A 27,202-nucleotide genomic window follows, 5' to 3' on the forward strand; every position below is an offset into this window, starting at 1 on the left:
GACATTGAACAGCTTGAGAGGCGGGCTGCCATATTTGTTACTGGTTGGTTTGAACAACACGCAAGTGTTATGAAATGCTTCAGGAACTCAAATGGGAATCTGTGGAGGGAAGATGAGGCTCTTTTTGAGAAACATTATGGGGAAAATTTAGAGAACCAGTAATTGAAGCTGACTCCCGAACAATTCTACTGCCGCCAACATACATTGTGTATAAGGACTATGAAAGTAAGATATGGGAAATTAGGGCTCATTCTAAGGCATATGGGCATTAATTTTTCCCTCCCGCTATTTGCAAGTGGAACAGGAAAGAAAATGACTAGTAGTGGTATAGGGTACCTTCTGCCACACATTGTACGGTGGCTTGCAGAGTATCTTGCAGATGTAGATGTAGATGCTATGTTTTCTTACTTCACTTACTCCACTAGAGACCAGGAGGACACTGCCTACCCAGTCCCAGTCCTCAGCTTCTTAGGAGGTCTCCACGTACAGGTGAAGGTATAAAAGCTCACTTTGGTCTATGTTGTGGCACAAATCTCAGATCCTCTCTCTCACAAGTGCCATACTCACCTGACATTTTATCTTGTTTGTTGCTCTTGAGTTGATGTGACGCTAGCAGAAGTGAACTGCAGATGGAAAGCATGAAATTGATAATGAGAAGGTGGAAGAGCATGGGTCTAAATGCTGGAGCCGTTCCAATCGACGAGCAGTCTCGGGTAGCATCTGATGAAGATGACTAGTCATGGTGTTGAAATACAGAGGAATGATGCTGAAATCTGAGAGCATACCTGAGACTCAAGATGTCCTTGATCACTGGGAAAGTCTGATGAATTACATCAAGAGGTTCTACAGGTAGGAGACGTACCAAAATACCAAGAAGCTGGACAAGCTTTGACAGAGGAAAGGGAGGATGCTGAGTTCTCTCACTTTACTGCTGAGATGTCAAGATGGTGATGTAGCACCAGTTTTCACCAGAATTAAGCATCTCATCAACTCCAGAGTGGTGAACAAGATAAAATGTTAAGCAAACATGGCACTTGTGAGAGAAAGGATTTGGGGTATGCACCACAGGGTAGACGTGGTAGCTAGGGAGTTTTTACACCTTCACCTTTATATGGCAGCCACATTAGCAGCTCAAGATTGAGACTGGGTAGACAGTGCCTCCTGGTCTCTATTGGTGTGTACCAAGAAGAATGTCACAGCATGCCAGTCTGCAGTGTTTGACTGCATGAGTAAAAAAACACAGCAGATGAAGAACACTCACACTGTGATTAACATAAGTGGCAATAAGTTTACTGACACTACTCTGAAGGTACACAGCAGGGGCCTCAGCTTCTCAGTGACCCCTAGAAATGTGCCCATTTCAGATTTCATTCAGTTCGGTGGAGCAAGTAGTCAATGCCCTTCCACCAAATGTGGCAGAAGAAACTCACCGGGAGACCTGCTAGGTGCTCCTCGTGGTGGAGATAAGATCAGTGAGTTTCTGGAACATGTGAATTCATGTCAACCAATTATTAAGTTCAGCATATAACTGGAAAAGGATGGTCAGTTGCCATTTGTGGATGTTCTTGTCAAAAGGGGGGCAAATGGCTCAGATGACCACAGTGTGTATTGCAAACCTACACACACTGATTTATGCCTGCAAGTCAGCAGCTGTCATCACCCAGTGCAGAAGTTCAAGTTCATGAAGACATTGGTCCACAGGGCACACACCTTGTCAGACTCAGATAGTTTGGCAGTAGAAAAAGAGCATCTGTGATCAGTGTTCCATAAGAATAGATACACAGGCACCCCACCGCACGGCCTAGAAGACTAACAAGATGTGACAAAGACTGTGGTGTACCTGCCCTATGTGGAATCTGTTTCTCCCAAAATCAGCAGGATTCTCAGGAAGTACAACATCAAGTGTATGTTCTGTTTACCTACCAAAATAAGAGGACTAATGGGAACCATGAAAAATGACCTGTGACAATGAAAACCAGGAATTTGTAATATACCATGCCAGTGTGGCATGTTGTACATTGACTAAACAACTAGGACAGTGGACATCAGATGCAAAGAACATCAGAGGCACACCCGACTAAGACAGGTAACTAAATCAGCCATTGCTGAGCTGAGCACCGCCTGTAGGTCCGGGGTTTAGAATAGGCCCAAGATATTCCTGCCTGTCATTAGAGATGACTAAAAGGAGTCTCACACTTTTCGGACCTATGAGTTCAGGTCCTATTCTATGGTTTGACCTGCCACTTTCAAAATTTTACAGAAGTGCAGGCCATATGGAGGAGGACGCCTTACATGGTGCACAAATTATCCATAGTGCCGTTAGATTTGATCTGAATATCTTGTCATGGCTTTGCATTTCCACCTGCGATTCAACTATTTGGGCGAGGACACTGTTCGGGATATGTCATCTTCTTCCGTTCTCTCCTGTTCTCTTTCACCCCCATGACAGTATTGGATTTCTCTGCACCCAATATCCATCACGGCAGCCAGTCCGTTGTGGTGGGGCCATCATGTACCCATTTAGTGGTCACCCCTGGACAACACAGGGATCACACTGCTGATGCCTGAGCTGTAAACTCCCCATGTATGCCAAGGAGTAGATGCCTGTCTTCCTGGGGCATCAAGACTCCCGGCAATGGCCATCATGCCAGTTGGCCTTTGCTGTGGCTGGGGTAACACCCACAGAGAGAGCCCCTGATCGGAGTGGGTGGCATCAGGGCGAATGACCTGCAATGAAGCGAACTAAGTCATCTCTTGCTGGTGCTTATGGTCACAATGCCAACAGGTGTGGCCCTAAATTGTTTCCCTACATCACTGTAGCATGGGGGGAATGTAGGGCTACAGAATGGAGAGAGCCATATTTGCCTCGGTTTTTAGTCTGTAGCAGAACTGATGGGGACTCCTTTCTACCTACGAAGCCTCAATTTTTTGTTGAACACCTTGAGGATAAGTTTGGAGAAGTGACAGCGGTGCCCAAGATGCAAAACAGCGCAGTCTTGATTCAGACAGCGTCCCCAGCCCAATCCTGAGAATTACTTGCCTGTGACAAGCTGGGTGATATTCCTGTTTCCATCAATCCCCATAAAAGCCTCAACATGATCCAAGGGATCATTTTCCATCGCGATCTCCTCTTGCAGTCTGACAAGCGGACCTGGATCTCACTGATGCCTCATCCACCATAGAAATGGCTACAAATACTCAGTCGGAGGCAACAGGTGACCCTGAGGCCTAACCTGCCTCCTTACGCCCTTCTTGCCTTCCCATACTCATGATAATGTCATCCTCCAGTAGAACTGTGGTGGTTTTTTCCACCACTTGGCTGAGCTATGGTGACTCTTAAGCTTTATACCTGCTTTCTGCATTGCCCTTCAGGGAACTTGGTTCCCAGAAATGCAGACCCCTGCCCTTCGCAGCTATAGGGGATATTACAAGAACTGTAGTGACTATTATGGAGTGTCAGTATGCAGTAAACCTGCGCCCCTTCAAACCCCTCTGGAAGCTGTGGCTGTTAGGGTAAGGACAATGTAGGAAATAATTGTCAGCAAGGTATATCTTCCTCCAGATGGTGCAGTACCCCTGAACGGCTGCACTGATTGATCAACTCCCTAAACCTTTCCTACTTTTGGGAGATTTTAATGCTCATAACCCCTTGTGGGGTGGCACCATGCTTACTGGCTGAGGCAGAGATGTCAGCAATTTACTGTCGCAACTCGACGTCTGCCTCTTAAATATATGTGCCTACACACATTTCAGTGTGGCACATGACACATTGTTGGCCATTGATCTCTTGGTTTGCAGTCCTGGCCTTCTCCTATCTCTCCACTGGAGAGCACATGAATACCTGTGTGGTAGTGACCACTTCCCCATCTTCCTGTCACTGCCCAGGTGCCAGGCCCACAGACACCTCAGTATGCAGATAGGCTTTAAACAAGGTAGACTGGGATGCTTTCACCTCTGCTGTCACCGTTGAATCTCCCCCACATGGTAACATCAATGTGGTGGTTGTGTAGGTAACTACAACGATCATTTCGGTGGCAGAAAACACGATCAATCGTTCTTTAGGGTGCCCTGGCGAAAGACAGTGCCTTGGTGGTCATCGGGAGTCACTGAGGCAATTAAGGAGCGTCGGCAAGCTTTACAGCAGCATAAGCGGCACTCTTCCCTGGAGTGCCTCACAGCCCGCTCTGTGCCCGCATCACCAGCTTATCAAAAGATGGAAACAGGGGTGTTGGGAGAGATATGTCTCGACCATTGGGTGCCATACATTGCCTTCAAATCTGGGCAAAGATCAAATGAGTTTTTGGGTACCAGACCCCAACAGGTGTTCCCGGTGGTAACATAAATGATGTGTTATCTACCGACACAAAGGTGATTGCTGAGCACAATGCTCGCGCCTCTGCATCGGAGTATTACCCCACAACCTTTCGCACTCTCAAACAGTGTATGGAAAGGAAAGTTCTCTCGTTCAGTACATGCCACAGTGAACCCTACAATGCCCCATTTACAGATTGGGAGCTCCTCAGTGCTCTTTCACAATGCCACGAGACAGCTCCCGGGCCAGATCAGATCCACAGTCAGATGATTAAACATCTCTCATCTGACTATAAGCGAAATCTCCTCGTGATCTTCAACTGGATCTGGTGCGATGGCATCCTTCCATTGTACAGGTGGGAGAGCACCATCATACCAGTGCACAAATCTGTCAGAAACCCACTTGATGTGGATAGCTATCAGCCCATCAGACTCACCAACTTTCTTTGTAAGCTGCTGGAACATATAGTGTATCGGCGGTTGGGTTGGGTCTACATTTATACTTCACAAGCCACCCAACGGTGTGTGGCGGAGGGCACTTTACGTGCCACTGTCAGTACCTCCCTTTTCTGTTCCAGTGGCGTATGGTTCGCGGGAAGAACGACGCTCTGAAAGACTCTGTGCGCGCTCGAATCTCTCCAATTTTACATTCGTGATCTCCTCGGGAGGTATAAGTAGGGAGAAGCAATATATTCAGTACCTCATTCATAAACGCACCCTCTCGAAACCTGGCGAGCAAGCTACACTGCGATGCAGAGTGCCTCTCTTGCAGAGTCTGCCACTTGAGTTTGCTAAACATCTCCGTAACGCTATCACGGTTACCAAATAACCCTGTGACAAAACGCGCTGCTCTTCTTTGGATCTTCTCTATCTCCTCCGTCAACCCGATCTGGTACGGATCCCATACTGATGAGCAATACTCAAGTATAGGTCAAACGAGTGTTTTGTAAGCCACCTCCTTTGTTGATGGACTACATTTTCTAAGGACTCTCCCAATGAATCTCAACCTGGTACCCGCCTTACCAACAACTAATTTTATATGATCATTCCACTTCAAATCGTTCTGCACGCATACTCCCAGATATTTTATAGTGTTTGTTCCACTATCATATAATCATACAATAAAGGATCCTTCTTTCTATGTATTCACAATACATTGCATTTGTCTATGTTAGGGGTCAGTTGCCACTCCCTGCACCAAGTGCCTATCCGCTGCAGATCTTCCTGCATTTCACTACAATTTTCTAATGCTGCAACTTCTCTGTATACTACAGCATCATCCGCGAAAAGCCGCATGGAATTTCCGACACTATCTACTAGGTCATTTATATATATATTGTGAAAAGCAATGGCCCATAACACTCCCCTGTGGCACGCCAGAGGTTACTTTAAAGTCTGTAGACGTCTCTCCATTGATAACAACATGCTGTGTTCTGTTTGCTAAAAGCTCTTCAATCCAGCCACACAGCTGGTCTGATATTCCGTAGGCTTTTACTTTGTTTATCAGGGGACAGTGCGGAACTGTTTCGAATGCCTTCCGGAAGTCAAGGAAAATAGCATCTACCTGGGAGCCTGTATCTAATATTCTCTGGGTCTCATGAACAAATAAAGCCAGTTGGGTCTCACACGATTGCTGTTTCTGGAATCCATGTTGATTCCTACAGAGTAGATTCTGGGTTTCCAGAAATGACATGATAGGCGAGCAAAAAACATGTTCTAAAATTCTACAACAGATCAACGTCAGAGATATAGGTCTATAGTTTTGCGCATCTGCTCGACGACCCTTCTTGAAGACTGGAACTACCTGTGCTCTTTTCCAATCATTTGGAACCTTCTGTTCCTCTAGAGACTTGCGGTACACGGCTGTTAGAAGGGGGGCAAGTTCTTTCGTGTACTCTGTGTAGAATCGAATTGGTATCCCGTCAGGTCCAGTGGACTTTCCTCTGTTGAGTGATTCCAGTTGCTTTTCTATTCCTTTGACACTTATTTCGATGTCAGCCATTTTTTCGTTTGTGCAAGGATTTAGAGAAGGAACTGCAGTGCGGTCTTCATCTGTGAAACAGCTTTGGAAAAAGGTGTTAAGTATTTCAGCTTTACGTGTGTCATCCTCTGTTTCAATGCCATCATCATCCCGGAGTGTCTGGATATGCTCTTTCGAGCCACTTACTGATTTAACATAAGACCAGAACTTCCTAGGATTTTCTGTCAAGTCGGTACATAGAATTTTACTTTCGAATTCACTGAACACTTCACGCATAGCCCTCCTTACGCTAACTTTGACATCGTTTAGCTTCTGTTTGTCTGAGAGGTTTTGACTGCGTTTACACTTGGAGTGAAGCTCCCTTTGCTTTCGCAGTAGTTTCCTAACTTTGTTATTGAACCACGGTGGGTTTTTCCCATCCCTCACAGTTTTACTCGGCACGTACCTGTCTAAAACACATTTTATGATTGCCTTGAACTTTTTCCATAAACACTCAACATTGTCAGTGTCGGAACAGAAATTTTTGTTTTGATCTGTTAGGTAGTCTGAAATCTGCCTTCTATTACTCTTGCTAAACAGATAAACCTTCCTCCCTTTTTTTATATTCCTATTTACTTCCATATTCAGGGATGCTGCAATGGCCTTATGATCACTGATTCCCTGTTCTGCACTTACAGAGTTGAAAAGTTCAGGTCTGTTTGTTATCAGTAGGTCCAACATGTTATCTCCACGAGTCGGTTCTCTGTTTAATTGCTCGAGGTAATTTTCGGATAGTGCACTCAATATAATGTCACTCGATGCTCTGTCCCTACCACCCGTCCTAAACATCTGAGTGTCCCAGTCTATATCTGGTAAATTGAAATCTCCACCTAAGACTATAACATGTTGAGAAAATTTATGTGAAATGTATTCCAAATTTTCTCTCAGTTGTTCTGCCACTAATGCTGCTGAGTCGGGAGGTCGGTAAAAGGAGCCAACTATTAACCTAGCTCGGTTTTTGAGTGTAACCTCCACTCATAATAATTCACAGGAACTATCCACTTCTACTTCACTACAGGATAAACTACTACTAACAGTGACAAACACGCCACCACCGGTTGCATGCAATCTATCCTTTGTAAACACCGTCTGTGCCTTTGTAAAAATTTTGGCAGAATTTATCTCTGGCTTCACCCAGCTTTCTGTACCTATAACGATTTCAGCTTTGGTGCTTTCTATCAGCGCTTGAAGTTTCGGTACTTCACCAATGCAGCTTCGACAGTTTACAATTACAATACCGATTGCTGCTTGGCCCCCGCATGTCATGACTTTGCCGCACACCCTTTGAAGCTGCTGCCCTTTCTGTACTTGCCCGAGGCCATCTAACCTAAAAAACCACCCAGTCCATGCCACACAACCCGTGCTACCCGTGTAGCCGCTTGCTGCGTGTAGTGGACTCCTGACCTATCCAGTGGAACCCAAAACCCCACCACCCTATGGCACAAATCTAGAAATCTGCAGCCCACACGGTCGCAGAACCGTCTCAGCCTCTGATTCAGACCCTCCACTCAGCTCTGTACCAAAGGTCCGCAGTCAGTCCTGTCGACAATGCTGCAGATAGTGAGCTCTGCTTTCATCCTGCTAACGAGACTGGCAGTCTTCACCAAATCAGATAGCCACCGGAAGCCAGAGAGGATTTCCTCCGATCCATAGCGACACACATCTGGAATGACATCCCCCCCGGTATGCACACATTGGTTTTCTTCCCCTCTCTTGCTGCCATATCCCTAAGGGGCCCCATTACGCGCCTAACGTTGGAGCTCCCAACTACCAGTAAGCCCACCCTCTGTGACCGCCCGGATCTTGCAGACTGAGGGGCAACCTCTGGAACAGGACAAGAAGCCATGTCCGGCCGAAGATCAGTATCAGCCTGAGACAGAGCCTGGAGTCACGTGGCCTACTGGCTCCATGCCAGCGCAGTTTCCACATGGGTCACTCTACAACTGATAATCTTGAGTCTGGTTTATGGTTCAGCAGCATCCTCAGCATTGCGTTTACTCAACCCAGTGCACCACTGTGGCATTCGACTAGGGACGGGAGCTTTTAGGACGAGTTCGGTGACCAACGTCCTGACGGAAGCTGGAGTCCCTTCATTGCAGGTCAGGCATGTGCAACTGCTCGCCAGTTACATTTCACATTTTCATACTTCTCCTACGCTTCCAAATTACCGTCTCCTTTTCCCACCCGTGGCAGTTCATCTCCCGCATCGGCAATCCAGGTCAGGACTTACAATTGCAGTTCGCGTCTGATCCCTTCTATCTGAACTGGAGTCCTTGCCTTTACCACCTATACTCAAGGTCCATTCACGTACACCTCCATAATGTATACCTAGGCCCCGGCTTCGCCTGGACCTTCCGCATGGCCCAAAGAGCTCAGTTCACCCTGCGGCTCTTCACTGTCACTTCCTCTCGATTCTTGACATGTACCAAGGCCATGAAGTGGTTTACACCGATGGCTCGATGGCTGATGGTCATGTCAGCTTCATGTATGTCCATGGAGGACATATTGAACAGCATTCCTTGCCCAATGGCTGCAGTGTTTTCACTGCACAGCTGGTGGCTATATCTCGTGCTCTTGAGCACATCCATTCATGCCCTGGGGAGTCGTTTCTTCTTTGTACTGACTCCTTGAGCAGCCTACAAGCTATCAACCAGTGCTACCCTCGTCATCCTTTGGTTGTGACCATCCAGGAGTCCTTCTTTGCCCTTGAATGGTCCAGTCTTTCAGTGGTGTTTGTGTGGACCCTAGGACATGTCGGAATCCCAGGCATCTAACTTACTGACAGGCTGGCCAAGCAGGCTACACAGAAACCACTTATGGAGATCGGCATTTGAATAACTGACCTGAGTTCATTTTTATGCTGCCAGGCTTTTCGGCTTTGGGAGACGGAATGGCATAGTCTCAGTACGCACAACAAACTGCGTGCCATTAGGGAGACTGTGAATGTGTGGCAGTCCTCCATGTGTGCCTCTCACAGGAACTCTTGTCATTCTCTGTCGGCTCCACATTGGCCACACTTTGGCGACCCATGGCTATCTCCTGCACCGTGGAGACCCACCTCAGTGTTGATGCTGCGCCCAATTGACAGTGGTCCATATTCTGGTACACTATCCCACTTTGACTGCTAATTTTATCTGGCAACACCTCATCGGATGATTTAGTTTTATGTTTTATTCATGAGGGTCAGTTTTGTCATTTGATCTAAGTTTTAGTGCATGTCCTTTCTCCCTCTGTGTCCTCCACCATAGATAGTGCTTTTAGTGCGGAGGTTTTAATGTGTTACAGAGTGGGCTGGCTTCTCCTTTTTATTCTCGTGGTCAGCCAGCCATGGTAATCTGTTTTCTCATTTTAATCTCTTCTACCTGTTTCTGTGGTTTTCTCCTCCCCTTTTGTCCATTTGAGTATTTGTTGCCATTCCGTCATTCTTGTGGTTTTTCCATTCTCTCTGTTTTGTATTGTCAGTCTCGCTTGTTTTATTCTCACCCTTGTGGCATTGTTTTATTCAGAACAAGAGACTGATGACCTAGCAGTTTGGTTCCTTCCCCCCTCTTTTAAACCAACCAACCATTGCTGAGCATTGTCTGGAGTTCAACCATTCCATGAACGATAATTAAATGAGGGTTCTGGCACAGGCCTCCAGATACTGAGACATTGGTATATGAAGCACTATAGAGATAAAGGTGACAGAAAATTTATGAATCAGAGCACTGGGTATCTACTTGGTAGAGCCTGGAATCCTGCTCTGGAGTTTCTGAAAATGCAGTGGGGCACCAGTAGCAGCAGCAGAACCCAACAAAATGGAGAATGAGGATGTAGACATGGGAAGGAAACTCCAGATAAGCAGCAGGCATATTGGACCAAAGATGGAGTGTTGCAAGATGCTTCTAGTGGAAGTGGACTGCAAAGGGAACACATAAAACTACACCAGATCAAAAATGGAAAGCCATTGTACAAATGTGTGCATGGGACTAAAGATGAAATACCAGTGCTTGGCCTTGCACATCGAACTACAGAGGAATTGCCTAAAAATGTTTCTAGTGGTAGCAGACCGCAGAGAGAACACCTGGAACTAGCTGCAAACTGAAAACAGGAGTGCCACCCCACGGACAGGCACTCTGGCCCAAAGAGGGAATACCTGGAACCAATGATGGAAGGGGGAAGAGTGTGGGTACAAACACTGGAGCCATTCCACTCAACTAGCAGTCTTAGGTAGCACCTGTTGAAGATAACGAGTCAATTTTTTTGAAATATCATGCAATAACAATGCTGATATCCATCAGAATATGGATTCCTCTTGCAGTGTTTTGGTGTGTTGTTGTCAGTGGTTGTAGTAATGCACCTCATTTCGTGACATTTTTACTAGAAGTGAAGGGATGTAACTCCAGGGGAATAAACCACACCTTAAATAAATTGGTGGCTGGAACGGTCATGTGCAGAAGATGTCTGTGGCAGATGTGTAACTAATTGATTGTGCATCCACCAGTATGTTTAGATGTTCCAGGACATTCTTATATCAGTGTAATGGGTCACCTTTTTTTTGGAAAATGAACTCTTGTCCTACTCTAGCATTGGTTGTGGATTTAACCAGCATCCAAGTACATGTGTTCCATAATAGTTCTTTCTGTGAAGAAAATTAGGTCATATACATGACATTTAGAAAAAGCAGTCACAATCTCATTAACAATCAGTTTTCTCAGACCATTGCAGCTACTTTTTTTTCAGATCATCATTTATAAGATTTGATGTGACACACTTGTAAAATGTCAGTAGCTGCCTGTTTCTGTATGGGATTATTAGGCTGCATTTTTTGTGGAATTGAACCTATAGAATCGTCATCACTGTTGGAGGTAGTGACCATGATTATTGTCAGATTCTTGGGTCTGATTTACCAGGCCTCATTCAAAAGTTAAACACATTTAATGATTAGTCTCCAGGTGTGCTCATTTCCTCGATGCCAAATGCATCTTGTGGTACAAAATTTAATGGCCTGCCTTTGAACTGTGTGCAAAATTACATGCACATCTGTAATGTTACAAAGCACTGTGAATGCATGGCAGAGGGTACTAACAATTGCTCCACGTATAAAGGTTTCTTCCTGTTCCATTTGCACGTGGAGTGCAGGAAGAATAAGTGTCTAAATGCCTCTGTGTGCTCTTTACTTAGTCTAGTCTTGTCTTTGTAGTATCTATAGGAGTGATATGTAGGGGACTGTAGTATATTTCTAGATCCCTTAATGAATATTCGTTCTTGAAACTTTGTAAATAGAATTTTGCAGGATAGTTAACATCTGTCTTCTAGTGTTTCCCAGTTCAGTTTTTTAGCAATTCCGTTATGCTCTTCTTTATATACATTCAGTATCCTGTGCTTGTCATATTTGTTATGGTCCCTCTCACATCTGAGCAATATTCTAAGGTGGGTTGCACATGTGTTTTGTAAGCAATCTGCTTTGTAGAATAACTACAGTTTTCCAGTATCCTACCAATGAACCAAAATTTGCCACATACTTCACTTGCTATTGAGCTTATGTGAACATTCCATTTTATATCAGCACACATTGTTATTCCCAGACATTTGCATGAGTTGACTGATTCCAGTTGTGACTCAGTGATACTGTTGTTATACTATGTTTTTGTGTTTTGTGAAGTGTCCAGTTTTACATTTCTGAATATTTAAAGCATGTTGCCAATCTGTGTACCATTTTGTACTTCTTTATGGATAACTGCATTATCTGCAACAAGTCTAAGTATACTGTTAATATTGTCTGCCATGCTGATTTACAACATGAACAGTGAGGGTCCATCACACTTTCCAGTGGCACTCCAGAAGTTACTTCTACTAAAGGAACAAGATTGATCGCTGTTTAAAAGTATGTACAATCACTATGCACACACATGGAAACACAAACCAACTACAGCTGGTCAGTAATGCTGGCACATTCAACATCATCATTAACATTTCCAGGTGAAATTTGAAAACAAATGCCAAGGGTGTAATTGCAAGTTTTTCTTATCGTGATCTTAGCGAAGTTGGCAAATTATATTGATTATTGGACAAAAATATATTCTTCTGCATTTGTTTAATAATATGTAATTATCTTGCAGTCTTCACGTATATTTATATCTGAAATAGCTATAAATTAGCGTCTCACATAGAGTACTGTTCAAGTGTTTGGGAGCTGCATCGGGTAGGATTAAAGGAAGACATTGAGGTAATTCAGAGGCAGGCTGCTAGATTTTTTACCGATAGGTTTGAACAACAGAAAGTATCACAGAGATGCTTCGGGAACTGAGATGGAAATCACTGGAGGGAAGGTGATGTTCTTTTCAAGGAGCACTATTGAGAAAATTTAGAGAACTGGCATTTGAGGCTGACTGAAGAACAGTTTTACTGCCACCAGTGTACATTCCACATAATGACAGTGAAGATAAGATTAGAGAGACTAGGGCTAGTATGGAGGCATATTGATGGTCATATTTCCATTGTTTTGTTTACGACTGTGACAGAAAAGAAAATGACCCATAGTGCCAGGCGCCATAAAGAGTATGTATGTAGATGCAGATGTAGATGTATTATATTCTTAACAATTACTTTATGAGTAGGTCTGCATCAAATACTGTTGAAATGTAACATTTATTGTCTATTGTGTAAGTGGAGTTTAGTTTCCAATGAATATTGTTTCCTGAAATGTTAATGTGGTTTTGCAGACATTCATAATGTGTAGAAGAGATGTCTAATAAGTATACAGTTATATTTTATTTTGGAATTTTTGCAGTTTCATAATTCCTGGTGCACACATGTGGGCAGCTTATTGAAAATTTATGTACCAAGTTAAGGAATTTGTTTTGTAACATAGACTGTGATTCAAAGATCAGATGGAAATCATGTATATCACATTTTACTGGAAACTAACATTTATCATTAGCCATAACTGATGTTGAAATAGAACATGTGCTGATTTGTAAATGTGAGAATTCCAGGCTATTTTGTTACAAGTCTACATAATATTTTTATTGCTTAACCTGGAAAGCAATTATAATTATATATCAAGTACAGAATTATTTGCTTAAGTGTGTTGATTGTAATTATTTTCAGAATGTGTTCCCCTTTTTGATAATATAGCTATAATGGAAAAGATGGCCTTAGTTATTTTTGTTGTGGCAATAATAAATTCCAAAGATATTAATGTGATTTATAATTTCTTTGTCTGATTTGTTCAATACTTTTTATGTTGTGAGAGTATATGACTTTCTGTCCTATTTCCACCTCAAACAATAATGACATATCAAAAACTGAGTTTATTCTTGCAGTGTGAGCAGCCTTTGTCCCAGTCAGTCTCTGAAAGTCAATCATCGTCCCAGCATCTTAATGGAGACTGCCCATGTCCTGGATCACCACATTCAGCAGACTCCAACTCCAATGCACCATCCAGTAGTCATAATGGAAAAGATGCAGAAAGTGTGGCTGTGGCACCTTCCATTTCACTTATTCCCATCAAGCAAGAACCAGTGTCAGCTGCTGATCCTGGGCCACTGCCTGTCAATCTAAGCACAACAACACCTGATGGGCAGGTGCACTTCCAGTCTGCATCTTCAACTGGCATTCCAAGTCTTGTAAAGGTAAGCTCCAATGCTTTCAGTTCTAGCATTTAAACATCTTAGTCACATGCATGCTAAATGTTATGTAAATCACTTAATTGGTTTCCACAATGATTCTTCATTCAAAGTTAAAGAAAATATATTTTTTTTTATTTTTGTTGCACAATGTTCAGGGAAACCTATTGTATGTACACTGTCATGAAGTGGAAATCATACTTTGGGTAGTTTCTTGCACTAATCCTGATGACTGTACACAGTGCTCTTGATAATTTCCCAGCACTGATTTCTTTGCAGCCTTCCTATTAACCTTATTTATCACACAACTTTTGGACTTTGTAGCTTGCACCATTTCGAACAGCCATATTGATAGGCATTTGGATGTCTTGTATAACCTGGTTTGTGTATGTGTGTGACTTTGAGATGGAGAAGGAAGACAAACATTGGATTTAGCAACAGACTGTTGCTGCAAAGTTGAGCTTCCAACAACAAGAAGAGATGAACTGATTCAGACAGTGTTCAGTGTGTTGGTACTAAGTAGGATAACTGTTACTAAATGGCACAAATGTTTTGTGACAGTCAGAAGACAGTGAGGGATGATGAACAAAGTGGTCAGCCAATGAGAACTTGGATCAGAAAAATCAGAGGTAAGAGGAATGCTAAACATCCCCAACCCAGTGGTTTTGTGGATCTTATGAGAAGACAATAAGAAACTGGGTGCAAGCCATGTTCCAAATGCCCTGATACAGGAGCAAATGAATAGTTGAGTCCCATAATCAGTACTTGTTATTCATGATTGACTATGATGAGAAATTCTTAGACACAATTATTACTTGTGACTAGACTTCGTGTTTTATCTATGGTCCTCATGTAAAATGTCAGAGTTCTGAATAGGCTAATGTAGCATCTCCATGACTGGAAAAACTGCAATTTCAAAAAATGGAGATTAGGGGGTGTCCAGGTAGAACAGTAATAATAAATTCTATCAGGAAGTATTAAAATACTTGTCAAACAATGGAAAGTTCATTCTAAACTTCCCATTGTTTGATTTTGCCTAACAGTTTGCCTTCTATCCCAAACCAAGTGCTGTTCCCTTTGTTACTGTTCTGTATCACATTACATTACTCTGTGCCTGTCCTTTTCTCTCTCTATTTGCCTGTGCTTTATTGCCATCTTTCAAACTGAACATGCTTTCCGCTGCTTAAAATTCAGCCTGTGAAGCTCTGACTTCCAAGTCATCCTGTATCAACTGTCTTGAACATGCACAACACAGGGCTACATGCCCCCATAGATTGTAGGTCCTACCCATTGTGTTCCACATTCTTTCTGCCAGTATAATTACCCTTGGCCTTACAAATTAATCCCACTACCTCCACTCACCCTCAGGTATTTTCATGTTTTTTCCTGTACTGCCTAATCCAGTTATCCAATTATACCAGCTGCCCCCTCTCTTCACATATATCCACCCACTAACATGCACCTCATTAAATTACCAACTTTTTATTTATTGTTTCACTTTTGGTTTTCACTAAAGATCCTACGTAATCAGGTTTCATCTTCTTTCACTATAATTCATCCATTTTGTCCTTTTAGTGACTTTCCCACATGTTTTAGGTGGTGTTATATATTTTTAATTTTTTTCCCATTATGTGTCCTTGCACCTTCCATCTGCACCAATACAGAAATGTCTTCCTACCCCTAACCAGAACCCATTCCCATATACTGCTCCTGCATTGTGTAGCTCATGGGATGCCTCCAAATGGCCTTACCACCAGCTGCAACCCCTCCCTCTACAAATGACCTCTATTTGAATTCTATCAGCCCATAGCCCTCATTAAACTAGTCTCGCAAAACCATATCAGTCCTACACTACCTCCTTTCTGTTCATAAAATTCTCATACTCTGTAATCCCAAATTCCTGCACTAGAGCAGCATGCACAATGCTACCTCATAAAATTATCCAATCTGTTCACCTCATACTCACACCTTGTACTACTATCCACTGCCACTACAAGATCCCATCAGACCTCTCCCACAACCCTTCATAGCCGACAAACCCTGCCTTGCAGACATATTACATCTACCACACACTCAGAAACTCCCTCCAGCTACCCTGCAGAATCCAGAACCTAAGCAGACTTGCAGCAGTCGTGAACCTGGTGCCAAAACCCTCAGTATCACAGAAAAATCAGTCCTCATGCTGGGCTTATTAAATACCTTCTCTCCTTGTAGAAATGCTTTCTCACCACGAGCCCTACTAATTATACTCAATCCAAAATCAATATTTTGCCCTGCCTGACTCAATTTAGTCTTCAATCTAACTCTGATCCACCTCCCCGCCCCCACTGCCCCTAAACCATCCCCTGTTAACTTTCCACAATTTCCTAACCTCAAAACTTAACTCCTCGTCATTCCCCAAATTCCTCAGTATGGAATCCAACCAAGAATCCATAGAAATAACTGTGACCCACCACCTAAAAACTGATTCTGAACTTATAATCCTGTCTGTCGACAAAGGCTCCACAACTGTGGTTATGAACCAAAAGGATTACCTAGCTGAGGGACTCTGTTAGCTGTCAGATATGTCCATATACAAGCCCTGCCATAGTGACCCCATCTCAGAAATACAGCACAATCTCCTGTCCCTCCTCAAATCCTTGGACTCATCTCAAGACCTCTTCTCAGAACCCCCCTCATCATCCCCCACCACCCGCCGCACTCCCATCTCCTACATGCTTCTTAAAATACATAAACCCAACCAGCCTGGATGCCCTATTGTGGCTAGTTACAGTGCCCGGATAGAGAGAATATCTGCCCTGGCAGACCATCACCTACATCCTATTACCTGTAACCTACCCTCCTATGTGAAGGACACCAACCATTTCCTTCACCAACTCTTCACAGTTCGTGTTCCTTCACCATCTAGCACGCTGCTCACGTTTGTTGATAGCACTTCCCTCTACATTAACATCCCCTGTGCCCATAGTCTTGTCGTTACTGAAAACTACATTTTTCATTGCCTGATTGACCACAAACATACAACCTCTTTCTTGGTCACCTTGACCAACTATATCCCCACACACAATTACTTCTCCTTTGAAGTCTCACCTACAAGAATATCCATGGTACAGCAGTGGGCACCTACATTGCACCAGCCTATAACAACTTATTCGTGAGCCATCTAGAGGAATCCTTCCTAACCATCCAGAATGCTAAACCTCTTACCTAGTTCAGATTCATTGATGACACCTTCATGATCTGTACTGAGGGTGATGACACCCTATGCACATTCCTCCAGAACCTAAACACTGTCTTCCCTGTTTGCTTCACCAAGCCCTCCTCAGTCCATACAAACTGCTTCCTCAGTGTCAACCTACACGTTAAGGATGGCTACGTCAGTACCTCCATCCACATCAAACCTCCAACCACCAACAATATCTCCACTTTGACAGTTGCCACCCATTTCACACCAAGTAGCCCCTTCCACACAGCTTTGCCACCCAAGGTCATTCCACCAACTGTTGCGAGTAGCCCCTCTCCAAATATGCCAAGGGTCTCACTGGACCTTCATAGACCGAAATTATCCTCCCAGCCTTGCCCAGAAGCTGATCTCCTGTGCCTTGTCTTCCAAGTCACCTACCATCCCTCACATACCACTCTCTGGCCACAAAGCAGCACTCCTCTTGCAACCTAGTACCACCGGGGAATGGAGGAACTGTATCACTTTCTCCACCGGGGGTTTCGACACCCTGTCATCTTGCCCTGAAACGAAAAATATCTTCCCCACTATCCTACCCACCCTTCTCTGAGTCGTATTCCACTGCCCCCTCAACCTATGCATTATTCTTGTCTGACTCTACTCCACCCCTGCTTCCAAGCCCGTGCCTCATGGCTTACATCCCTGCAATAAACGTAGATGCAAGGCCCGTCCTTTACATCCTCCCACTACCATGTACTCCACTACTATAACAGGCATCTCCTTCTACAGAAATGGCAGGGCCACCGGTGAAAGCAGCAGTGTGACGTACAATGTGCCACAGCCTATGATCGCATGACTGGTAACAAGCTGTCTGTCCACAAAAATTTCCACTGGCAAACTATGGCCAAGGGACATCTGGTCCTTCCAATTGCTGAGCATGCCACCCAACACGATGAGCTTCATTTTAACAACTGCTTCACCTCCCGTGCCAACTGCATTGTGTGCAGCTTTTGTGAATTGTGCAGTGGCAACTGTCCCTGCAACATATCCTTCATTCCCATAGCCCTAGCCTCAACCTTTACTAGTCCCTGTCCTCTGCTTGCCTATCCTCTTCCATGTTCCTATTCTAACTCTATACATACACTACACATATCTTCTATCTCAACACATGTACTTAGTCATTTCCCCCTCTCTACTTCTCCATTCTTCCAGCCTCCCAATGCCCATGGCACAGCCTCCTGATACTGCATCTAGCAGCCCTATCATGTCCTCACATATTCCTGCACACTCCCACATGCAGCACTAACACCTTCTGCCTCTTCCCTGCTATCCATCCCGCTCCCTGTCCCACACCTCGTCCATACCTTCACTACCTACCCCAGCTAGACTGATGCTCACCACAGACACAGTTGCAGAGACGCTTTACATTCTGGGTGCAACACTGGCGGTGTGTGTTTTTATTTTTATTTTTTTTCCTACATCTGATAAAGGACATAGTCTGAAAGCTGAGCATTTCTAGCACTATTATTGATTGTACCAATCTGCGACTCAGTGCCTCCTCTATGTGATGAGTAGCAATCTATCCTTTCTGTAAAATACTTGTTAATTTGATTCCACTGAGCGATAGGTTTCCTGCCTGGTTCTTTCGTTGAATCAGTAGGTAATTCCTTGCTGAAAATCAACATTACACTGTTCACCTTATCCACTACTTTTTGTCACATATCGACTATTTCCTGTTGCCAAAAATGATGCAAGCCAAAGTGTTGAAGACTTGATTTGATTGGGTACACTCACATGACTATGACTGACTGACAAACCCTAGACAGTTCCAAAAGAATACTTTTCTGGTGCCATGAAGAAATTGAAAATTCATGTTAAACAATTTGTTGCGTAATTGTTAATTTGGTATTTCCTCAGGCCAAGCATTAGCTGATACTTCATAAAACATTTCATTCATTTGAATATTCAATCTTAATTGAATGCTTCTAAAATACTTAGCTTGAGGATAGTTTCTTTTATCATGCTGTTGTAACTAATTCTCCAAATAGTGGGAGCATTGAGTAGTTGATGGGCACACAAAGAAGAATGCAAACTTTTCTAGCTTTTGGACGAATCCTGTAGTGCGATTTGAGCACACAAGTGCCAAGTGCCTCCCCCCCCCCCCCCCCCCCCTCCCCCCCACACACACACACACACACCTGTGCAGCTACATTGCACTGATTGTGCTGGGACTGCAGTTTGGCCAATGGACTGGAGTAAGAGGTTATGTCAAACAGGGCAGACAGAGAGAGAGAGAGAGAAGGCAGCAGGAAGAGGGTTTAGGCAGGGGAAGTTAGTGGTTCAGAAGGAGGCAGCAAGTGTGCAGGATAGCAATGTGGGAGGGAGAGGCAGCAGGTGCATGTGCACCAAGGCTGGTGATTTTTGTGCACTCCACAAAAATGATGACGTAAATTTGGAGGTGATGACACAACAGAGGAGTCAGAAACTGTTGGGTAGAGGGTGCGGGTCCAGGGGGTTAGTGGAGATTGAAGCCAGGAGGATTACGGGAGCAAAGAATATGTTGCAAGGATAACTCCCATCTGCAGAGTTCAGAAAAGCTGGTGCTGGGGAGTAGGAAACAGATGGCACAGGTTGTGATGCAGCCATTTAGCTCTAGCACGGTGTGCTCAGCAGTGTGTTCCACCACTGGTTGGTCAACTCTGCTCTCGGCCACAGTGTAGTGGTGGCCATCATTTCTGGTGGACAGCTAGTCGGTGGTCATGCTCACACAAAATGCTGTACAGAAATTGCAGGGGAGCTGGTATATGACATGGTTGCTTTCAGAGATTTCCTTGCCTCTGATGAGTGATGGGGTAGGGTAAATGTGTGGCAGAACTGAAGTAGGATATGGGGGGTGGGGGTGGGGGGGTGAATTGGGGAGGTCTTGCACCTGGTTCTTCCACATGTACTTTACTCCTTTGGCAATGCATTGGGAGTGAGAATGGAATAGGGATTAACCGGGATGTTGTGCATGTTGTTTGTGTGGTAGAATACCAATTTAGGAGGGGTGGGAAGGGTCATGGATAGGATGTTCTTAATTTCTGGCCATCATAATAAATGGTCGAAACCCTGGAGAAGGACTTGTTCAGTTGCTTCCGTCTGGGCTGATGGTGGATAATGAGGGAGGTGCTCCCTTGCAGCTGATTCTTGAGGATTGTGGAAGCGTTAGGGGTGTATGAGGACATCACATCAGAAGAGTTTGCTGATTAGGCCTGTGGGATAACACCTGTCTGTGAAAGCCTTTGTGAGACCTTCAGCCTGCTGGGCAAGCAGTTCTCATCACTGCAGGTACACACTCCACAGGTGGTCAGGTTGCATGGTAGCATTTTATGGTGGGGAAAGGGGACAGCTGTCAAAAGCAGATACTGTTGACAGTTAATGGACTTAATATGGACAGAGGTTTGGATGGAGCCATCAAAGAGGTGAAGGTCAACGCCAGAAAGATGGCATGCTGGGCTGAAGAAGGGCAAGTGAAATGGATGGGGAAGAAGATGTTGAGGCTGTGGAGGAATGAGGATAGGGTGACTTGGCCTTGAGGCCACTTCATGAAGATATCAATAAACCTGAACCACACAATAAGTCTAGTGTTTTGGGAGGTACAGCCACCAATGGCCTGGATCATTGAATACTTTTTGTTGTTAATTATTCTGTTGTTTGCTGATTAGGCTTGTGGGATAACACCTGTCTGTGAAAGCCTTTGTGAGACATTCAGCCTACTGGGCAAACAGTTCTCACCACTGCAGGTACACACTCCACAGGTGGTCAGATTGCATACAGCAAACTTTAATTGGAAAAAATGTGGTGTTTAGTCAACATAAGTTCCAGTTTCATCCTCTTTGTATCTTTATTGTTTTGTAACCTGTACAAATATGCCATTGTTAGTTGCACCTCTGTTGAATCTGACTGAAAAAGTAGGCTGTTGTCAGTGATGTAGTCTACAGTTCAAACACTTTACTTGCACTTAGATGTTGGATAACCTATTGCTTATGGCCTAATTGAGTTTCTTCTATTTAAATTATGCACGGATAAACAGATAGCCAGTGACTACACTTCGTTGGTGCTCTATAATGTGGTTGTTCGCATGCAGTAATGTGACACTAAAGTAACTATTCACAAATGTTCAAGTGTGGTGAACGAATCACTAATCAAAATTCTTACATCACTGCCCTTAGATCCAACCTTCAAATAGGTATGAACACGATGTGGACAGTAATTAATGCTGGTCATAGCGTGGTCTGTTGTCACAGTTTGTATTAATTAGTTTTGGATGATTAACATAGTCCATGAAATTAATTATACACTCACTGATCAATTAATCATTTAAAATAGTAAGCAAACACAAGTATTACTGCTTTTAAACTCAACACAGATTGACTGAAAATGGCTTCCAACATATGCTTTTTATAAATTTACAATAATGAAAACTGGAGTTAGCTGTTGTTGTTTACAGGATTTTTGTATGTTACAATTAAAGATTTACATTTCTGAGTAACTGAATAGTAGAGGGTGATTCATTTTCAGAAGGACTTTCAGATACTACAATAATATCTGTTGAATTACATTGGTTAGTTTGCCTAAATATGGGATTCTATTTCACTAACAATGTGTTGACTAGGGATCTTGGTTCCTGTGAAATATGTTGCTAATATATTTTCATGACTGATTGTATGAATGCTTTAGTTATTTATATAGCTTTTTCATATATTTTATCAAGAAGTTAGTAATTATGTGCATGTTTGCAGAAAAACAGTGACAATGAGATTTGAAATTACTGACATTTTGTAATTAACACAGTTGTTGTGGCAGACTAATTAGCTCATTAACTTCTGAAAATCAAAGGAATGTAATAGACAATAAAGTTATGTTGGACAAACCCTGAGACAATCTTCAAAATCTTTAGGTACTGGGCACATGCCATATAAATGACAGAATTGAAAAATCATGAAATTTGAAAAAAGTAATATTTACTTCGGCGGGGAGGGGGGAAGAAAGACATAACAACTGGAAGGAATCCACCAGCTTTGTTACAGCTTTTAGTTGTTTTGATAGACTAATTTTCATTGCTGACAAGGTATCTTTAATTCAGCGTATTCTAGTATGATCCCTTTACCCTTTGCCTGAAACTGTCACCTTCTTCCCAATACCTGTCTTGTCCCATTTTATGTTTTCTATTTTTTTGTTCTTTGCTGTTTGCAGTATCTTTGTTAAATATTTCTCCTTTTATTCATATCTGTAGGCAAAAAGACCCAATGTCATTTGAATACACAGTCAGCAATGAGCTACTAGAATCAGCCACAACTGTCAATTATCTAGCAGTAACTGTCAGGATCAATTTAAAATGGAATGGCCACGTGTATGTAGCTCTGGGGAAGGCACTAAAGAATCCTCTAAATAACTGAGGTGCCTACTATGGAAGCCATGGAGGTCACTCTAAATCAGCATGTTAATGAGTATTATTTTCAACAGCTCCCTAAATGCTGTCACAATAATAATACTTAAATTTTAATAGCTGCCAACAGGAAATACTTTATGTTTCGTAAAGCAGCGAGAGACTGTTAAAATGAGCTTAGGCAGACTGAGCAGAAGAATCATTGTTGGGGATACTTTAATATTGATCTTGTCAGATAGTTCTGAACAAGGATGACTGGACTTATTGAGATCCAGCTATGGATTATGTAGCACAGCAAAGTTCTCTACAATGACTTAAGGATGTAGTGCAGCAGTCATTGTCATTTTCTGTTTACATACTGTTACCACAATTTGGATATAAAAGCAGTAGTCCATGGTTTATCTGATCATGTTGGTCAAATGTTGACAGTAAAATATACTGATCTGTTACATCCTGATCATAGAATCACAAATGATAACTCACTCACTCTATTTAGACAGAAAATATGGGAAGAAAATTTGGAAGGGATTTATAAAACAGACATTATAGATGGAAAATTTAACTCTAAAACTAACCCCAGAAATGAGGACAGGATATGAACACCTCCTGGGTTTAAAGTATCATGTTGCTACTGTCTATATTTTCAACAATTTATAAAACACTTTCTGATTTTTTTAAGTAAGTATAAAATAAAAGAGAATCACAATATGGTTTTAGGACAGAAAAACAGTCTACCAAAACAGTGATATTTTCTTTCCTAAATGAAATGCTACAGGGCCTAGATAGGCAGGAACATTCCTTGACCACATTCCTAAACTTAATCAAAATCCTTCAATACTAGCAGTAATGATAAATTACTTAGTAAGATTCTGAATTGTGGTATTAGGGGAGCAGCACATAACTGGATTAAATCATACTTCCATGAAATAAAAAAGCTCATAAAGGTAACACATTAAATAAATGGCACAGTCAGTACCCAAGACTGAAATCATTTAGATTATAGAAAATGATTATTAGACTAATGGAATGAGTAGACTAAAGATCATCATGCAGGCAGCTATTTCAAAAAATTAAATACTACCATTTCTGTGTAATTATGTACTGGAAAATGTAATTATTATGAAAGGAAAATTTGACAGTAACATTCCACATGCCACATGTAATTAATCTGTACATAGCTAACACACAAGACACGTAAATGATGTACATGAACAACAGACAAATAGAGCATTATTACAAAAAGGCATACTCCATCCTGACATCAAACTCCATAATGCATTACCCAAATCCACCAAAATAATAACTGGCAGAAGCAATTTCATATCAACCATGAAGGATTTTGTGGTCAACCACCTCTACACAGTAAAGGAGTATATTAAACAGAACGACTTCCTTCATGCCTTCCAACATGGATTTTAAAAAGCTCAATTGTGTGACACCCAAGTCACACTTTTCTCACATGATATACTGAAAGCCATGGATCAAGGCAGTCAGGTAGATGTAGTATTTCTCAATTTCTGAAAAGCATTTATTATCAACAGTGTGATTATATAGGATAGATAAATTTGTGACTGAATTGAAGATATTTTGGTAGGGAGGGTGCAGTAAGTTATCTGGAGTGGAGAGTAATCAAAGGATGAAGAAGCAACTTCAGGTGTGCCCCAGGGAAATGTGTTGGAACTCTTGCTATTCTGTAGTGTATTAATTATCTTGTGGACAATATTAGTATTAACATCAGACTTTTCACAAATGATTCAGTTTTCTGTGAAGAAGTACAGTCTGAAACAATCTGCACAAATAATCAGACAAATTTTGATAAGATTTCAGATTGGTGCAAATATTTTCAACTTGCTTTAAATGTTCGGACATGTAAAAATTTGCACTTCATAAAAAACACATGCTATCCTATGACTACAATATCAGTTAGTCAGAGGTGGAATTGGTCAACGTATACAAGTACCTGGGTGTAACAATTTGTAGGGATATGAATGGAATGATCACTTAATGTCAATCATGGGTAAAGAAGATGGAAACTGCACTTCATTGGTAGAGTCCTAGGAAAGTGCAGTCAGACTACAAAGGAAACTGCATACAAAACACTTGTACAACCAAACCTGGAATATTGTGGGATCTGTACTAAATAGGACTAACAGTGGATACATAATGAATACAAAGAAAGGCAGCCTGTATGGTCACAGGTCTGTTCGTCCCATGGGAGAGTGCCAAAAGATGCTGAAAGAACTGAACTGGATGATGGTTATAGGTAGATGCAAACTTTCCCACAAAAACCTACTTGGAAAATTTCTAGAAGAAACTTTAAGTGATGAGTTTAGGAATATATATATAAGTATCACTCCCTTAGAGAACACATAGACAGGATTAGACTAGCATAAAAATTTGAATAATCTACACTTTTTTTCCGCCAAATTCAAGGATGAAAACTGGGGTGTGCAGATTAATTATAATAAGGTTGTTACTGCTCCACCTCCAACAACAGATCCCATTATACGATAGTGATGTGGCCCCAATCTGTGATACATCAGTGGCACATTAGAAGTAAAGTATTAACAGTGTGTATAGTTGTTATAATGGCTACAAGCTCTCATTATTGTTCATACACAGCTAAACTTAAAATTATTGAAGAAGCAGAGAATATTGGAGACTGTGCAGCAGGAAGCATGTACAATGTGACTGAGAATTGGCAGAAAACAAAATGCAGTTTCCAGAAATGAGTGGTAATTACCAGGCAATTCCTTTTGCTTCACCCCTCTTCTTTCCCTTTCAATCCATCTGCTTGAAGGAGGAGCCACTGTCTCTGAAAGCTTGCCTAATTATAACCTTTTGTGTGTGTTCTGCTGCCACTTGGTGAGTAGATTTTTTATCTGCATCTGGTATTAGTTATAGAACATCTGGCAGAACATCTACAATACATATAATTTTGTATGAAAGTTCTAGTAGAATGTAAATACTTTGAGAGTGAAATTCTGTTCCTCTTTTGTCAAAAAATAGTGTGAAGAGTGAAGTATGAATATAATATTGGGACCAATAACAACAACCTACAAAGACTTCTAGACTTTAAAGTTAATACAGAAAGGGGTCAGACATAAGGGTACACATACATTCAACAACCTATAACGGGATAATAAATCTCGTAAGTGTAATGGTGGTTAAGGTGAAATCAAAATACTTTCTGTTGAGCAGTTACTCCTGCTTCAGTGAAGAGTATCTCCACTGACATTCCAGAATTATTAGTTTAGGTTATTGATATTATCACTAATTCATAATTTTAAATCATCTCATTTTATTAGACTTAAAAAAAAATGTACATTTTGACTTCTTGCTGCATCCCAGAAATCTGTCCCTATTGTATTGCACTTAAATAAAATGTATGTACTTGACTTATTTTATGCCCCAGATCCATGGAATACAACAAATGTTATATAAATCTTACCCCCACCTTTGAGTAGCAATAGCTCCCAAAGAACCACCACTCCCATCAAAGCCTTCCACCAGCTCCTAGGCCCTGCCTTACCCATCTGCTCTTATCCCACATCCATGGGAACTTCCTTCTTGCTCCATAAACACACTGCTCTGGAACACCTACATCTGGCTCACAGCAACATTGTCAATGTTCCCATTATATGCTTGACCCCTACAGAAGTCTCATTCCTCTCAAAAGGCCCAACTCTCAGCTGTGATCCAGGTCTGTCTATGCTGAACTTGTCAAGGACTTGCGTACCTTTACTTGTTCGCTGGCTTACTACACTAGCCAGAGGACACATTGAAACTTGTATTAATTATTGCGTTAATAGCAGTGGTCTAGGGGTAGCATCTTTGATTCATAATCAAAATGTCTTTGGTGCCTGGGTTTGATCCCTGCCACTGCCTAAATTTTGATAAATAATCAGCATTGGCGGCCGAAGACTTCCGGCATAAGAAGTCAGCCTCATTCTGCCAACGGCCTTGTCAAAGAGGGCGGAGGAGCGGATAGAGGTTCAGGGCACTCTCTTGTCCTAGGGGTGGGAAATTGCCCCTAAAGGCGGAAGAATCAGCAATGATCAATGTAATTGAAGAAGTGTCATGATGATCTCTCCATTGGCAAAAGATTCCAGAATAGTCCCCCATTCGGATCTGTGGGAGGGGACTGCCAAGGGGGAGGTTACCATGAGAAAAAGATTGAATAATCTACAAAAAGATAATGTTCTACGAGTCGGAGCATGGAATGTCAGAAGCTTGAACATGGTAGGGAAACTAGAAAATCTGAAAAGGAAATGCAAAGGCTCAATCTAGATATAGTAGGGGTCAGTGAAGTGAAGTGGAAGGAAGACAAGGATTTCTGGTCAGATGAGTATCGGGTAATATCAACAGCAGCAGAAAATGGTATAGCAGGTGTAGGATTTGTTATGAATAGGAAGGTAGGGCAGAGGGTGTGTTACTGTGAACAGTTCAGTGACCGGGTTGTTCTAATCAGAATCGACAGCAGACCAACACCGACAACAATACTTCAGGTATACATGCTGATGTCGCAGGCTGAAGATGAACAGATAGAGAAAGTGTATGAGGATATTGAAAGGGTAATGCAGTATGTAAAGGGGGATGAAAATCTAATAGTCATGGGCGACTGGAATGCAGTTGTAGGGGAAGTAGAAGAG

General features: G+C 42.4%; 1 protein-coding gene across 1 annotated transcript in view; it reads left to right on the top strand.

The window, feature by feature from the left end:
- LOC126175854 (zinc finger protein Helios-like) overlaps positions 1 to 27,202 on the top strand; it is a 72,663-nt gene that overhangs the window by 39,316 nt on the left and 6,145 nt on the right. Inside the window, exon 4 of the mRNA XM_049922860.1 lies at positions 13,639 to 13,947. Coding sequence (XP_049778817.1) covers positions 13,639 to 13,947 — 309 coding nt within the window. The remainder of the gene's footprint in view (positions 1 to 13,638; positions 13,948 to 27,202) is intronic.

Source organism: Schistocerca cancellata, chromosome 3 (genome assembly GCF_023864275.1).
Source record: "Schistocerca cancellata isolate TAMUIC-IGC-003103 chromosome 3, iqSchCanc2.1, whole genome shotgun sequence".
NCBI classification, from domain to species: domain Eukaryota; kingdom Metazoa; phylum Arthropoda; class Insecta; order Orthoptera; family Acrididae; genus Schistocerca; species Schistocerca cancellata.